Source organism: Ochotona princeps, chromosome 8 (assembly GCF_030435755.1).
Source record: "Ochotona princeps isolate mOchPri1 chromosome 8, mOchPri1.hap1, whole genome shotgun sequence".
NCBI lineage: Eukaryota > Metazoa > Chordata > Mammalia > Lagomorpha > Ochotonidae > Ochotona > Ochotona princeps.
In genome coordinates, this window is record NC_080839.1 from 7,271,281 (window position 1) to 7,286,980 (window position 15,700).

The 15,700-nt window shown below is 39.4% G+C and overlaps 1 protein-coding gene across 1 annotated transcript in view; it reads right to left on the reverse strand.

Annotated features, from left to right (window-relative positions):
- SLC9A2 (solute carrier family 9 member A2) overlaps positions 1-15,700 on the reverse strand; it is a 96,735-nt gene that overhangs the window by 15,554 nt on the left and 65,481 nt on the right. Inside the window, exons 6-7 of the mRNA XM_004594205.2 lie at positions 5,641-5,730; positions 5,056-5,126 (exon numbers count right to left, since the gene is read on the reverse strand). Of these exons, the coding sequence (XP_004594262.1) occupies positions 5,056-5,126; positions 5,641-5,730 (161 nt within the window). The remainder of the gene's footprint in view (positions 1-5,055; positions 5,127-5,640; positions 5,731-15,700) is intronic.

Consider the following 15,700-nt stretch of genomic DNA (forward strand, 5'->3'; position numbering starts at 1 on the left):
TATAAATATGTATGCATATTTTGTATAGGACTATCATATAATGTCTGTATCTAATATTAATTATAGACTACAACAGAATTTCTTGTTTTATCTTTTCTCTACTCTCCATTTCATCACAATTACTCCAAGGTGTTGTGAATACTTGCTGTTTCCGATTCCTCTCTGATTATCTTTTGAATTGGTTTGCCTCCAACATTCCACTGAAACTACCCTCATCAACATCATCACTAAACCTGTGTTATAAACCTTACTGCCCATTAATTCCCATCTACCCCGACTTTTACTTAACTCATTGTCTCCATTGGCTTCTAGAACATAGCATTCCTATGTGGAGTCCGTCCTGTGCCTCTCTGGGCCTCTCATGTTGGTTTTTTTTCTTTGTGATTTTTTAGTATAGGAATGGCTTTGGCTAATCCCTTGGTCCTCTTCTCTATCTCCACTCATACCAAAGGCCAATCATATCTAACCAGGCACATAAAACTGAACTGATTTATTCCTTCAACATCATCTCAGCTAATAATGGCTCTTCCAGGTTAAAAAAAGAAAGAAAAAATAATGTCATCTGGAATTCTCTTAATTCTCTCTTATTTCAATTTACAGACTGGATACCACGAAAACTCAATACATTGAAGTCCTAATCCTTTGAATTTCAAAAATGTGATGATATATGGAAATCTGATCTTCACAGAGTTGATTAAGTCAATGCTTTGTGAGGATAGTCCAATCTAAGATAACTTGTGCATTTATGAGGAGTTTAGATATAGACACATCTAGAGTAAAGATGATATGCAGAGGCAGAGATGGGACCACCACAAGGCAAGGAGAGAGGCCTGGACCGGATCGTAACCTTATAGCCCTCAGAAGTCTTTGACTTCTAGCCCCAAGTACTGTGATATGATTTATTTCTGTGGAATAAGCTACCCAATCAGCAATAGTTGGATAGGTTAGCCCTGGCAAACTAATATTCCATATCTACTCCTGCAGCAATTTCTGCAGGTCCCATTGTCAAAATGTGGATAAACTCCAATCATCGCTCATCACCTTCAATGTTATCATTCTGACCGAGCCATTGTTTTCTTTTATTGATATGCCTGCTTCTACCACTGCATTTCCATAGCCTAGTCTCAAGATAGAAGCCAGAATATTTCTGTTAAAATGTTAAGTCAAATGACAGACCATTCTGCATTTCACTTAAGTAGAACAATTTTCTATGAGGCCCTGGAAGCCCAGCTCTGCCTCACTTAGCACTGTGCTCCTCTTTCCCAGATATAGACTCACTGGGGTCAAGTGAGCTCTGGCCTTTGTTCTTATTTTTCATTCCATCAGGAAGCCTCTTCCCTCTGGTGCCTACAAGGTGCTTTCATGCAGCGCCCTTGAATCTTTCCTTGACAATCATTTTTCTAATAAAAGCCTTTGCTGGACCAGATCCTACCCTTCCTATCTTACTTTCCAAATACACACTTTGTTTTTGTAGTTGACACATTCTAATGTGATATATTATTTGCCACATGGTATTTGCATATTTAAGCTTTCCTCTTATGTTTATACCTAGAGTGTCTCCTTCGTTCTAGCACAAAAAATGTCACAGCAAACTCACCGCCCTCAAATCAGGCAAGGTCATCCAGGGTTAGCAGACAACCAACCCACTGCATTGACGCACAGCCCAGATCCTCCAGCCCAGTCCAGCTGACTTGCAGACTCTTAACTCATGTGCCTCAATTATAAAAGACTGCTGTCTTGAATAGCTGAATTCTTGGGTGATATTTTATGATATTATTATTGTCAATATAGAAGTGAAACATAGGTATTTATTACAAAGAAATGTGTATTATAATAATTACCATCAACTCATGGAGTTTTATAGGCATACCTGTGCTGTGAAAGAAATCAGTGCCAGCCCACACATCTGGTGCAGGTTGTTTATTCTAAACTCCAGAGGGCTCAGAAGAATGAATGAGCCATCCTGAATGTGCTTTCCTATTGACTGGCCACTGCCCTACAGGCTGAGCCTACTGTTACTACATCTGCTCCAATTTTATGTTACACCCATTTAGCCAACACACCTGCTCATCACATTGCATCTTTCTGAACATGTTTTATCATCATTATTGTTTTAGCTTTTCACTGGAGGCAAGCAAGAAGAAGAGCAAACATTAAGGACAATGTTAGAAAATCTATTTTGTGGAGGGATTATGTCCTTTACTGGTGGCTTTGTTTCCACACCTTTCATTGTTCTGTTCAGCTATACACAGAAACTCTCATCAACATCAGAGTCTTTTTGCTGAGTCTAAGATGTTCCAACAGCAATACATTTTCATTTTTCTCTCAAAGGAATCAATGCCTTTTGAGGTTGCTCTGAAAGGACTACGAAAACCCATAAAAGAGGACTCTGGTGGAAAGGGTACTTATTACGCCTAAGAAAGCATGACTTTTTGTATGCCATTGCTTTTGTTTTGCCAACAATTGTGTACATACAGGACATCTAAATAGAGTTGGGTGGCAAATTGGCCAGTTTCAGCTCCATTTCGCTTTAGATCCTGTTTTCCTGTTCTACCTGTGATGCCTAATGCTTACAATAATCCAGGAAATCACTTGGAATTTTCTTGGAAGACACATGCGTAGATCTACAAAGGTTTACAAAGTTAATAAAATGTATCACACTGCAGAGAAAACTATCATCTATTGAACAACGCTATCTTTAGGCATGAAATAGAATGGGCTCTGCCATGCTTAGCACTGACAGTCCCTTTAGCCTGGCTGCCTGCAGTGGCCTAAAGCCAACCAAGAGACACCAGAGGCTGGGTCTCTGGCTAGAACACAGGACAAGCCAGACTTTCTGGGGGCATTCCTTCAGCTTGGCCCTACCTCATGCCCATAGGATCACAGTGTCCACCTCTGTCCCCTCCCAGCATTGCCCAAGGCCCTGCTGACCTTATTCATACACCTACTGGGATGTCTGGTTTTGCCTTTGTCTGGGAGACAAGAATGGTAGAAGCATGAGGCTCTCCTTTCACTTCTGAAATGTAACAATCTTTCAGGTAACCCTTCTCAATTTTTATGTTAGGAAAGCATGAATAAAATGTACAGAGATGGAGAAAGGTGCTTGGGTTGAAAGGGAGAATAGAAGTAGAAAATAGAGCTGGCTACAAAACACCATTGAAAGGGAATAAAGAAACTGAATTTCACTGACATGGCACAGACAAGGACTCATCTATATAGAAAGGTCTTAGTGTGTGAACTAGGATAGGATAGCAAGTTTTAAGGCAGGCACATAGAGTTCTCGGGACTATCTCTGTTTCCAAGGGAAATGGCCATTTTTAAAACATATTTTCTTAACGGTAGTTTTCATTTGCTTAACTTTACTATCAAGGCAAACAGGGCACACTCTAAGTATATCATATTCTTCCATCCTTATCAACTAAAGCTAAGTCCAAGAGGGTTTTATAGATTATGAAACAGCATTATAAAACTTGCGAAGGCTATTTTATCAATTAAAGTTGTTGCAATACATCATGTTATTTAATAAGCTGCCCCCAACATATGCACACACATGTTTATTGTATCTTTATCATGCTGCAATACTTGAAGCTAGTGTCTATGGTTCATCTCTCTTTTGCAGTCACACATCAGGGTCTGTAAATAAACAGAAACCTCTCAAAAATCACATTAAGCTATATAGGTCGTATGAAAACTAGTACGGAAGAAAGTATTTGTAACAAAATAGGAAAGTAAAAGGAAATAGAGCCTCCCAGCATAGTTTAGAATGTCTTTAGGGATCAGCGAGAAGGCTGCCTCCCTCCAAAATCTTGTCTAGGCCAATGATACGCCGATAAGTACTTAACAAAGCATTCTATGAAGAAAGGGCTACTTCTTAGTTCCGTGGCACAAACACTCCCAACCAGACTAATCCTAGCAACCATCCTGGATGGCACTGATGTGTAGGGAGAGCCAAGGGAGAAACACAGGACAAATGCTCTTCCTGATTGGTACAACTGGCTCCTCACCCCGCTATGCCTAACCTTGACCTCAGGAAGCTGCTGTCTTTTCAGGAATTCTGGCTGCTTTACCTCTCTGCATTTAAAATTAATAATTTTTAAGTGCATGGATTCTTAATCCAACTATCTCGTTTAGAGGTAGAGATTTGCAGAGGGGGAATTAGAAAAAGTCATGGAGGTGATAGGCTTATAATTGAAATTTGGTGGCTTTATATTAGTGACGGATCAAATGCCACCCTTGGGTGCTCCCTGCTTCTTGCCATGTGATAATGTATGTCATTAAGCCCTAAACAGAGACCAAACCTATGGGCTTGCCAATTAGATAGACCTCTATGCTTTAATTCTGCCTGCTCCCAGAATTAGTGCAACCAATTCTTAACCAAATAGATCACATTCTTCAGTCCCCTTTGTAGGGGGAAATGTCTACAGGACCAAGTCCTAGCCCATATGAGGTAACTGGAGAAACGGTTTCAAAGGAAGGGGCCCAGTGCAGTAGCCTAGTGGCTAAAGGCCTCGCCTTGCACACACCAGGATATCATATGGGCGTTTGGGGAGTGAATCAATGGACAGAAGATCTTCCTCTCTGTCTTTCCTCCTCTCTGTATATCTGACTTTCCAATAAAAATAAAATAAGATAAAGAAAGAAAATAACTCCTTTAGAAAATCAGTAGGGAAGGATTCACCATACATTTTTTTTTCCTTTCGTTGCTATCTTTCTTCTGTAAAAAAGATTAGAATGGCTACTGCTGGAGGAACCATTTTGGTCAAAGAAGTCACAGTTAGACATTCGGGTCCTGGGACCTTGAGGAGGCCCTGGGTAGATCCCATCAATTAAAAATCTTAGTTGTATACCTCTGGCTAGTTACATGAGAGAAAAATGTTTCTACGTTGGCTAGGCTGCCATTTTTCATGTCTCTGACATGGCTGAATTTCATCTTCTAGAACACACTGCGGCACAGCCTAGGCAAGTTTGCAGTTCTGAAAAATGACATGAGTCAGTGTGTTAGGCTGCCCAGGAATTCAGGACCACTTTGAGCACAACAGCCCAGGAAATCCTTACTTGTCTCGCCAGAAGTTGTGACCCCAATGTCCACAGACGTCTTCAATCCCAGTCTTCACGTGATCAAAAAACTAAAACAGAAAGAACGGTCCAAGTGATTCAACCCGAAATCAGTCATTTTCACGCTACATGCAACATTCTAAACTCTGAACATTTGCGTGTCTGTTATTAAAAACAGTAAAGCAGTTTCTCTTCAAACAGATATTTTTGTTTCATCACTAGTAGGCACTTCATCGATTATTTTGCTCACCTACCAGTTTTTTAATAGTCTGGTAAAGCATGAAAAAGGCAACAGTTTTTCAGAAGAAACCTTTGCAAGGGTAGAAAAAAGTAAAAAAAAAAAAAAAAAGGAAGGAATTTTGTCGTTCTTGTCATGAAGGAGCTTACAGCAAGCTGACATGGAGAAGTGACCATGGGATTCTGTTTATGTGTGATTCCCTTGCAAGGGTCTTTGCCATGCCTCACTGCCCCGCCCTTGCCCATCTCTGCCCTCTCTCTCCTCTTTAGGAAATGGACCTCTGACGCTAAGCTGTGGGCCTCGTCCAAAAGGTTTCTTCTTTTATCATCTAAACTGTCAACACTTACCCGACAATGGATTTCCTCACTGACAGCCTGCTGCTTCTTATTGGATCTCTTAACATCAAGAAATTCCACTAATGGTCTGATAGTTATGCCCTGAAAAGAAAAAGAAATTAAATGACAAAGTTAAATTTACTTACAAATAAAATGACAAAATCCACAATAAAATTAATAAGTTGAAATAAAATTAAAAATTCATGAACAGCTTCTCCCAAGATTCAACCCATTAAACACAACACTTTGTTGATTTTTTTCTTCTTCTCAACAGCTACTTTATTCTTGGAAACTGTATCTCAACACAAAACAATGGAAAATACTGAGAAAATAAGTTAAGAAGCATCTACTTGTATGGATCCATTGAAAACTTTCAATGGTTTTCATCCATTGTCATAACTTTGAGTTTCTCTTGCATGCAGGTCAAGGGCTTGGGAATTCAGGACACAGACTTCAATAAGTAAAGCCCTCAGTGTTGGCATTTCGCAGTTAAACAAAATCAGATGTATCCAATGCAGTTACAAAGCAGACAGGGGAGGAATTATCTAGATAAACCCAAGGAATAGGTCAAGGCAAGCTTCCTGCTAAGAGAATCTTGGACAGGAATCTTAAATGTTGGAAGCATTTGTCAGCAGGGATTGCCACAGAGTCATGCATATTCGTGGGAAAAGACATTGGTGAATTTGCTTGTTTTCATGGGTGAATTGGGGAAATGGAGAGAAGTAGAAGCTATGCAACAAATGAGGAAGAAAACAAGAAATTCTTTAGTGTGTTGAAAGGCATCTACCAGAAATCTATTGTGAACACCTTACTTCCTAAGGATGCTTAAGATAATTTCCATTCCAGAGAGACATAAACATGCTCCCAGCCTGCTACTGGGCGCCCCCCCACCCCTGCACGTCTTCATCAACTCTACAGGGACAAAGAGAAGGCAGGGGGCACACATTGAAAACCAAGTGACAAGATTTTCTGCACCTCTTACTAAGAAATCTAAAAATCATCCTTTCTCATTAAAAAAAAAAAAACACAGAAAAGCATAGTAAAATGATTAGTAAAAACAATATGCACAAGCCATCCCATATCCAAATCCATATCCTATACATTAGCAATGAAAAACAGAGTGTGTATAGTAAGCACTGTATAAACCAGTATATTGTAAATGCAGTTAGTATATTATACAGACATTAAGTATGTAATAGCACATGTATTTTCTGTTAGTATATGAAACCATATGACCAATATTCTGAAATTTCACGAAACTAGCAAACTAAACCAAAGCTATCATAAAGATTTGATTTTGATGGGGAGGATGCTTGGCCTAGCTGTTAAGATATTGGTTAGGACACACACATTCTACGTTAAATGATCTCTGTTCAACACCTGTCTCTGTCTCCTGATTTCAGCCCTGCTTAGGCAGACCCTGAGAGGCAGCAATATTGGCTCAGCTAATTGGGCTCTTCTTACCATCCACATGGGGGATTCAGGTTTAGCTCTGGACTTCTGGAGTGAACCTTTTCTAATCCTTGCCTTTGCAGGCATTTGGGGTAGTGAATCAGTAGATATCATCTCTCTCTCTCTCTCTCTCTCTCTCTCTCTCTCTCTCTCTCTCTTTCTCTTCTCTCTTTCTTCCTCTCTCTCTTTTTCTCTTTCTTCTCTCTCTTTTTCTTCTCTCTCCCTCTCTTTCTTCCTCTCTCTGTTCTTCTGTCTCTGTTCTCTCTTTCTTCCTCTCTCCCTTTCTCTCTCTCTCTCTCCCTGCGTGTGTCTCTTTCTTTCTTTCTCATGGTGTGTGTGTGTGAGTCTCAAATAGACATAAAAAGGAAAAAGAAAACCCTTAAACATCGAGTTTTATAAGGATTTACAAAGTTCCTAGATAGGTTAGACAGTATGATGATAATCTTCACTCCAACAACATATTCCTAAGGTCTCTCACAAGAATTTCATAGTTGACTTAACCCAGAAAAGTAGCGTAACTAGAAAACTTTGTGAAAAAAGGAGAATGAATTGGGGGGGCACTTATCAAACACTAATCAGTTAATACACTGGGAAGTGTGTGATAGTGACCCGCAAAATAGGGCAGATGAAAATGGAGGAGAGCACTGGGTGAGGAGAGACCCCTGTTTCATGCTTGGTGGATAGAAGAGCACCACTACCCAACAAGAATAATATATAAGCACGAAGGGTTTCTGGGTTCTTTGGGGACAGCGGGCAGTGATAGAAAGGTAGGCTGTCTGCCAGGCATTTGATTTCCTTCTCACCTCTCCCCATATCTCTGTGTCTTAAGGATGCTTTTAACAATGAAAACTGTAACACACAGAGTCTTTTCAAATAAAGTCATTAGGGCCCAGCACGGAGGCCTAGTGGCTAAAGTCCTCATCTTAAATGTGCCGGGATCCCATATGGTTGCCAGTCCTAATCCCGGCAGCTCCACTTCCCATCCAGCTCCCTGCTTGTGGCCTGGGAAAGCAGTAGAGGATGGCCCAAAGCCTTGGGACCCTGCACCCGCGTGGGAGACCTGGAAGAGCTCCTGGCTCCCAGCTTCGGATTGGCACAGCACTGGCCATTGTGGTCACTTGGGGAGTGAATCATCAGATGGAAGATCTTCCACTCTGTCTCTCCTCCTCTCTGTATATCTGACTTTGCAATAAAAATAAATAAATCTTTTTTTAAAAATAAAGTCATTGATTTTGTTCCATTAATCTATATTTGGGTATTTTAAGTCTAACTTTCACTCAGCTTTTTCAAGTGAACTGACTTTGACCCAACTCAGCATCATCTCCTGCATTCTCTCTGGATTTCATTCAGCCAGATTGAGATGCCATGCAAGTAACAACAGGTTTTCACATCAACACGTATTCCAAACTTTCAACTTTTGTAAACGAAAATGAGTATTGACAGGTATCTTTTTTAGAAATGGAGTGATTTCACAAATTCCAAATTCCATGAAACCCATAGTTTAATAATAACTTCAGGAAAAGTCAACAAAATCAACACCCTCTGAAAAGTTATATGTTCTTTTTAGAAAAGATTTACCTATTTTTATAGGAAAGGCATATATACAGAGAGAAGGAGATAAGAAAGAAAGATCTTCTGTTAGCTGTTTCACTCCCCCAAGTGGCTGCAACAGCCAGCGCTGAGCTGAACTGAAGCCAGGAGCCAGGAGTTTCTTCTGGGTTTCTCATGCTGGTGCAGGTTCCCCAGGCTTTGGGCTGTCCTTGACTGCATTCTCAGGCCACAGGCAGGGAGCTGGATGGGAAGTGGAGCATCCAAGACATGAACCAATGCCCATATGGGATCTTGTCGTGTGCAAGGTGAGAATTTTAGCTACTAGGCTATTGCGCTGGGCCCCACATATTCTTTTTAATATTATATTTCTTTTAATTATCATTTTATGATACAGTTCGATAGGCCATGGGATTTCCCTTATCCCCTCCCCAATTCCCTCTCTCTTCACTGAGTTCCCCTTTATCATTACTATAGCATAGTTCTTCATACACAGTCATATGTCCCTCATTGTGGGCATGGAAAATGGCAGAGAATCCAACATCCTATAATCAAGATATAGTAAACAGTTTCATTGGGGGTCCATCTTTGTCTGGAAGTAGAGATGCATACTGCATTTTATCCTCACATCTGGATATGATAGTCTCCATTACACAGTTGTTATATATCCCCTTAAACAAAAAGCTACAAAACAAAATCAACAACAGGGATTAAAAAAAAGAAATTAACAGCACCATGAAGATAAATAACATGATACTGAATGACTAATGTGTCGCTGAAATGAAAAAGAAAGTCAAGAATCTTCTTGAAGAAAATGATGCTACTGTATGATCTATGAGTCACTGAAGAATTTAATAAGAAGGAAGTGTTTGAAGAAGTGAAATTAACAAAACAAATCAAAACCCATGAGATAAGGCTTCAACTGATCTTTGTTGGTGAAATGTGTCTCCTGTTGGAAACAAATAGATGGGTTTTGTTTTTAATCCAGTCCACTAATTTATGACATTTGATTGATGAGTTTAAGCCATTTCCATTCAGGGTTAATAAGAATGGGTGGTAATTTGGTCCTGCCATTTTAGCAATGGGTTGTTCATTGTCTTCCGTTGTTATTTTACTGGCATCTTCTTCGCATTTGCCTTTGGTTTTGGTGGGTGCTATTCCTCTTCTCTGTCAAGAGAACATCTTTAAGTATCATTTGTAGGGCAGGTTGGCAGAGGCATATTCTTTTAACTTTACTGTGTAAGAATTTTATTTCATTTTAAAAGACAAAGGAAAGTTTTGCTGGGTATGCTATCTTGGGCCAACAATTTTTTGCTTTTAGGATCTGGAATATGTCGCTCCATTCTCTTCTTGCCTGTAGAGTTTCCTGTGAGAGATCTCCTGGGAGTTTATTTGGCATTGCTTTATAGGTCAGTTGATTTTCTTCACGTGCACATTTAAGGATCTTTTCCATATGTTCAATTTAAGAAAGCTTGATGATCATTTGTCTTGGTGAAGATCACTTTTGGTCAACCCTGTTGGGAGTTCTGTGCCCCTCCTGGACGTTGTTTCCCAATTCTTTCTCTTGATTAGGGAAATTTTCCCTTATTATTTCATTGATTACACCTTTAATCCCAGTATCTCTTTCTGCACATTCTGTGACTCCCATAACTCTTATATTTGGCCTTTTAATAGTGTCTTTCAATTTTTGAATACTCTTTTTATCATGATCCAGCTCTGCTTCCAGCTTTTCTTTTGTTTCCCCCTGCTGACAGGAAATATCTTCTAATTTTGAGATTCTTTCTTCTGCCTCCTTCATTCTATTTTGGAGACTCTCCACTGTACTTTTAATTTGCTCCACTGTATTCTTCATTTCTGATATATCATCTCTTATTTGATTCATTTCCAGTGTGACATATTCCTTAAATTCCTTGACTTCCTGCTTTATGTGCTCCTTGTTATTGATAAGAAGTTTCATAACAAGCGTTTGGAATTCCGTATCCCCCATTTTCTCAGTGTCTTCCTCAGTTAACTCTGAGGCTGGCAAAAGACACTAAATTATGGCTCACATGTTTTTTTCCCACCAACATGCATGCAGTAAATAATAAATTATTTTACAATATTTGTTAGCATACGACATTAAAATAAAGATTGAACTCAGAGCCTTTCCCAATCCATAAATGGATTCCTTCCAATAGACAAGTAATCTAGAATTGAAAGCAATATCATAAATTAGTCTAAGCCAAACAAGTCCAGAAAGCAAGAGTGGTGTAGTTTGTAATAAGAGCTTCAATAATTTCTTAGAAAATGCACATTATGAAATAGAACAGCACATGGATTTAAAATATGTTTGGTAGCCACATAAGCCTACTCTTTAATTCCATTTCCATGAGCTTTTTGAAGCACCTTGTCTATAAACTCATCATTAATTTAACGTATAAAAACAGGTTTTTACTTAAACAATTGCTTTTTATCTTCCCCTTCTTTCCCAACCCCTGCAGTTGTCATTTCATGCCATGAACCGCAGGAATTACTTAGTCAATATCATCTTACTTCCTCTCCTTCACTTCTCTTTGCTGCCTCAGACCTTCTATTTTGGATGCAGAGTTCTTGGTATTTGGGTAACCCATACTAAGATTCCCAAGCCAGATACATTCTATCAGCCTTGATCTCAGAATGGGGACTGAGAAGTCACCTTAACTTGACATATTGAAAAAATTTTAATTTAGGTCACCTGGAGAGCCAGTTGACAAGTCCAAGAAAAATGAAATAGGCTATTATCACCTACATACGTTACAAAATAAAACTTGGGTTTCTCACAAACTACTAAAAAACAAACTGGAAAACTAAACCAGCTACATCTTCCTTCAGTTTTGACACAATAAACAGAAAACCTTAGGTTTAAAACATCCTTTCCCAGCAGGTGTGGAAAGAGAAACAGGGAAGTGAGTTTTTTTCCCTCTTCCTCTATTTCTGATTTCTTCTATCCTGCCTCCAGTGGTTCCTATTATTGTGAAGAGACATGAAAGAGAAGAAAAATCCAACTAGTTTCTCCTTAAAAATGAGCACTTCTTGCCTGGGCATCTAATCTAGCAGTGAAGACAAGTTTTAAGGTGTCCTTATCCGTCAACTCACGGCTCTAGCTTCCATTTCCAACCTGCTGTTAATGCAGACCCTGGTGATGGCTAAAGTAGTTGGGATGTTGTAACCTACAAGGGAGACTTAACTTGTATTTCCCATTCCTGGTTTCTGGATTTAATCTGGCTCTACTGAGAAGCTGGGGAATAAATCAGCAAATTAGAGGTCTCTGTAATACTCTTGCTATATCTAAAATAAGTAGCAATCTAAAACTAAGTTAATGAAATTACCATTCTCTGGGGGAAATTAGTTCTTCCATTTTGTTTTGTTTTGTTTGTTTTGCTTTTTTTTTTTTGTTTAAGAATTGAGATTTGGAAGAACCAAAAATGAAGGAAAAAAGAAAAGGAAGAGATAAATGTTCTTACACTTCCCATTACTTTAGCAGACAGTTTTGAGGGGGAAAAAGTGAAGAAACTGCTTTCTTGATTTTTAAAAGAAGCATTAATGCATTTATTTTAAAGAATGAACAAAAAGAAAGAGAAAGAGATCTTCCATCCACTAATTCACTCGTCAAATGAGTGAAATATTTGGGACTGGACCAGGAGCATAGAACCCTAGAACCCCATCTGGGTCTCCCACATGAATGTCCATTTTCCCAGGTACACCAGCAAGGAGCTGGACTAGAAGCAGAGTCAGAATGGCTCTGATATGGTATGCTGATCTTGCAAGCAGATAACCCACTGCACCACAATGCTGGCTCCCCAACTGCTTTCATTTGTTAAAAAAAAAAAAAAAAAGATGTTATTGTAATATTATCTTGAATAAGGCCTGACATCACAAAAATTATAACCTGGTTGTAAAAATAGTATCTATCTGAGAATGAGATAAGCTGAATGAGGAGCATAAAGGTGACCAATTGGTCTTTCTGTTTGCCCTGCTCACGTCATTAATGGCCCGAAACAGTCTTGCTTTGTTACAGATCTGTTCCCTTCCCTAAGTGTGTACAGTCTCTACTGTACTGTCAGGGTTTCTCTCCCCACTGTACCATCACTATGCAAAAATACTGCTATGGCTTCCAGGTGTTTAACTTACATCTGTTTATTTGTAGGGCCAAGAAAGAGAGAGAGGATGATCCATCTACTAGTTCTCTCCCCACATGTCTGCAATCTGTGGGGCTTGACTAGGGCTGAAGTCAGAAACCGGGAACTCAATTGGAATCTCATCTATGGGTGGCGGGAAGTCAGTAACTAAAGTCATCATCTGAGAAACTAGAAACAGAATGTGTGCACCTTTCTCTCTCTGGCTGCCAGGCTCCTCTATCTTCTGACTCTAATTTCTTTCTCAGCCTCAAATCCAATTAGGGTTTCCTTCCCCCAGCCTGGCTTACAGAGCTCCTGCAATGACAGCCACTCATCACATAATCACTACATGGTGGGATCAGTTCCGCATACACAACCTGCATTGAACGGCACTAGAATTATCATCCCTGCTTGAACCCTTTCCTTACTCACCTTCTGAAGCTCCTCCTCCCTTCCTGAGCCCTAAGCCATTCGGAGGTTGGGTAGCCAAATGTACACAACCCATGTGGAACATGTGATTTCCTAACCCTTCAAACCTAGTACTACCGAAATTCTCCACTGAATTAAATATCACCTTCTTTCACCTGCTCACTCAACAACACTGGGAATTCTCTTTTACTGTCTTTCTGCATTTTCTATCTTTAAGCTTAACCATCTCAAAACAAATGATTGTAAATTCTAAGGAATTCTACTGAGTAATGGCAAATGTTAATCTAATACAGGGTTAGTGTCATAATTGCATATATACTTATTCACTTAATAAAATGATGTATATTTGTGGGTCCTGAAATTTTATGGTTCTCCCTGTTCCAGGTTAAAAGGCTGAATAAGTAACTGTTTAATTGTCCAGAAATTTACCCCACTTGCACTCTGAGTGTCCTCCACACTCTTGCGGTGGGTGCCAAGAATCCAAACTTTCACTAGTTTTTACTTGGCCCATATCTTGGGGCTGCAAGCAATGGGCAGTCCTGTGCACATACCCACATATACACTGTGCACACAGTGTCCTGTGTGTCCCTTCCTGGATCTATAGGCTGCTGAAGGTCAACACAGGCCAGCATGGAGCTGGAGCTACTCCTTTCACCATGAGTAACAAAGTCCTTTTCCTCTGCCCCAGGGTTTATTATAAGCATCCATCAAACATTAACAGGCTAACTTTTTAGCTTCAATGGGGTCAAATCCCAGATGGAGCCAAAGGCTACACAATGACTTACATTGAAGATATCACTAATCTTGCATTGGAGCAAAAGGGGATTTCCATCTCTTGAACTCCTTCAGCTGTGTCGCTTGTGTACAGACACCAGAGATTTAAAGAAGCTACAACACAATCTGCTACATGACAACGGGGGTTGATTATTAATTCTTGTACCCTAACCATTTTTTCCAAGTAGAACATATTAAAAGAAGCCAAGGTCTTCTTACTATTTCCGTCATTGTCTAACTGAATCCTGTGTATTAAAATAAAGCAAATCACAAGGTTAAAGCCCCGAATCAGGTACTGCACTTTACATTTGCTTCCCCCTGCACTACGTGTGATGGAGATACCTTACCTGAAGCCAACCAAATGAAGTCCTACAGCAGCCCTAAGGAGGAAGGTCAGAATATCCAATCGCAACACCCTCACTCAGAGATCTGTGCTTTGTAACACTGTACTCCAACGTCTTTATTGGAGTATCATTTTAAAATGTGCTAAACTGACTATGTTCTACATGAACGGCATAATCTATTTTTTGAGAAGAAAACATATGCAAATCCCAAGGAATCAGAGTCATTTGTTCAAGAAAAGGCTGCGTTATGTTAACATGATAATGTGCTTCACAAATAAGTCAATTTCTTCAATTATCAATATGGGCAAGGTTAAAATTCTCATTAGGTGTTATTGCTTCAAAAATTAAATCATACACCACAGGAAAGTCTATCTTTAGAGGTAGTACTCAAAAATACCATTAGAGATCTCACCTTATAGGCAATATTGAAATGAGATGAGTTAGTGCATTTTAAAGTATAAGAAGCATATCCACATAAAATTAGTCATTTCAAAATAATACATAACTCCCAATGAAACTGCTAAATATACCTCGGCAATATGATGCTAAATTTTCTACCATTGTCTATACCTACAATGCCAAGATACACTTAAATAGCAGAATGTTGGATCTGTGACTGGTGTTGAAGGGCTATACTATTGTAATGATATGGGGGGACAAGGTGAGGGGAGAAAGGAATGATGGGATGAGGAGGTATAAGCAGGAATCTCTATATCTACAAAATAACATCATTGAAAATAAAAGTTAAAAATCATAAAACAGAATAAAGTAATACATGTTTCATAGCTAAAAGACAAACTTGTATGTATGGATTTGCATTTTGTCACTCCTACTATATTTGTAACTCATTAAGTATTTCCTTTTTGGATTCTCCGAGTCTCTCAATTCTCGATGTATCTTGGAAAAAAGAATCCTTTTTAAAGGTAATGTAAGCATGTACATGTGTGGGTGTCTGTGTCTTCATGCAAGGATGTATTCTTTGTTAAGAACCAGCCACCGGTGTGGAGAATGGGTTGGTAAAAACAAGGTTAACAGTTAAAGAATCAAGCATTGTGCACACATGTACCTGCTACCTATCGGTACCTAAGACAGGAGAGACAGAGAGTAGGGAGGGGAAGATACCCACAGGTGTAAAACTTCAGCCATTTGTTTTCCCCAGGAGCAGCGCAATGAGCTTAGCTGGGTTGTTTTTGAACTTACTGGAGGAAAAACTAACATTGGTACACATGCTGCCTCCCAAAATTTACCCCTAAATATCTCCTCTCCGGGAGGATTAGTTAGGTATGTTCACAGTATCAAATATATCCAGTACATTTTCAATTATTCTCTTGTTGCCATAGTCTTTCGCTCCTTTCCCACCAAGGCTTTTACTCACTTTCTTCTCTCTCC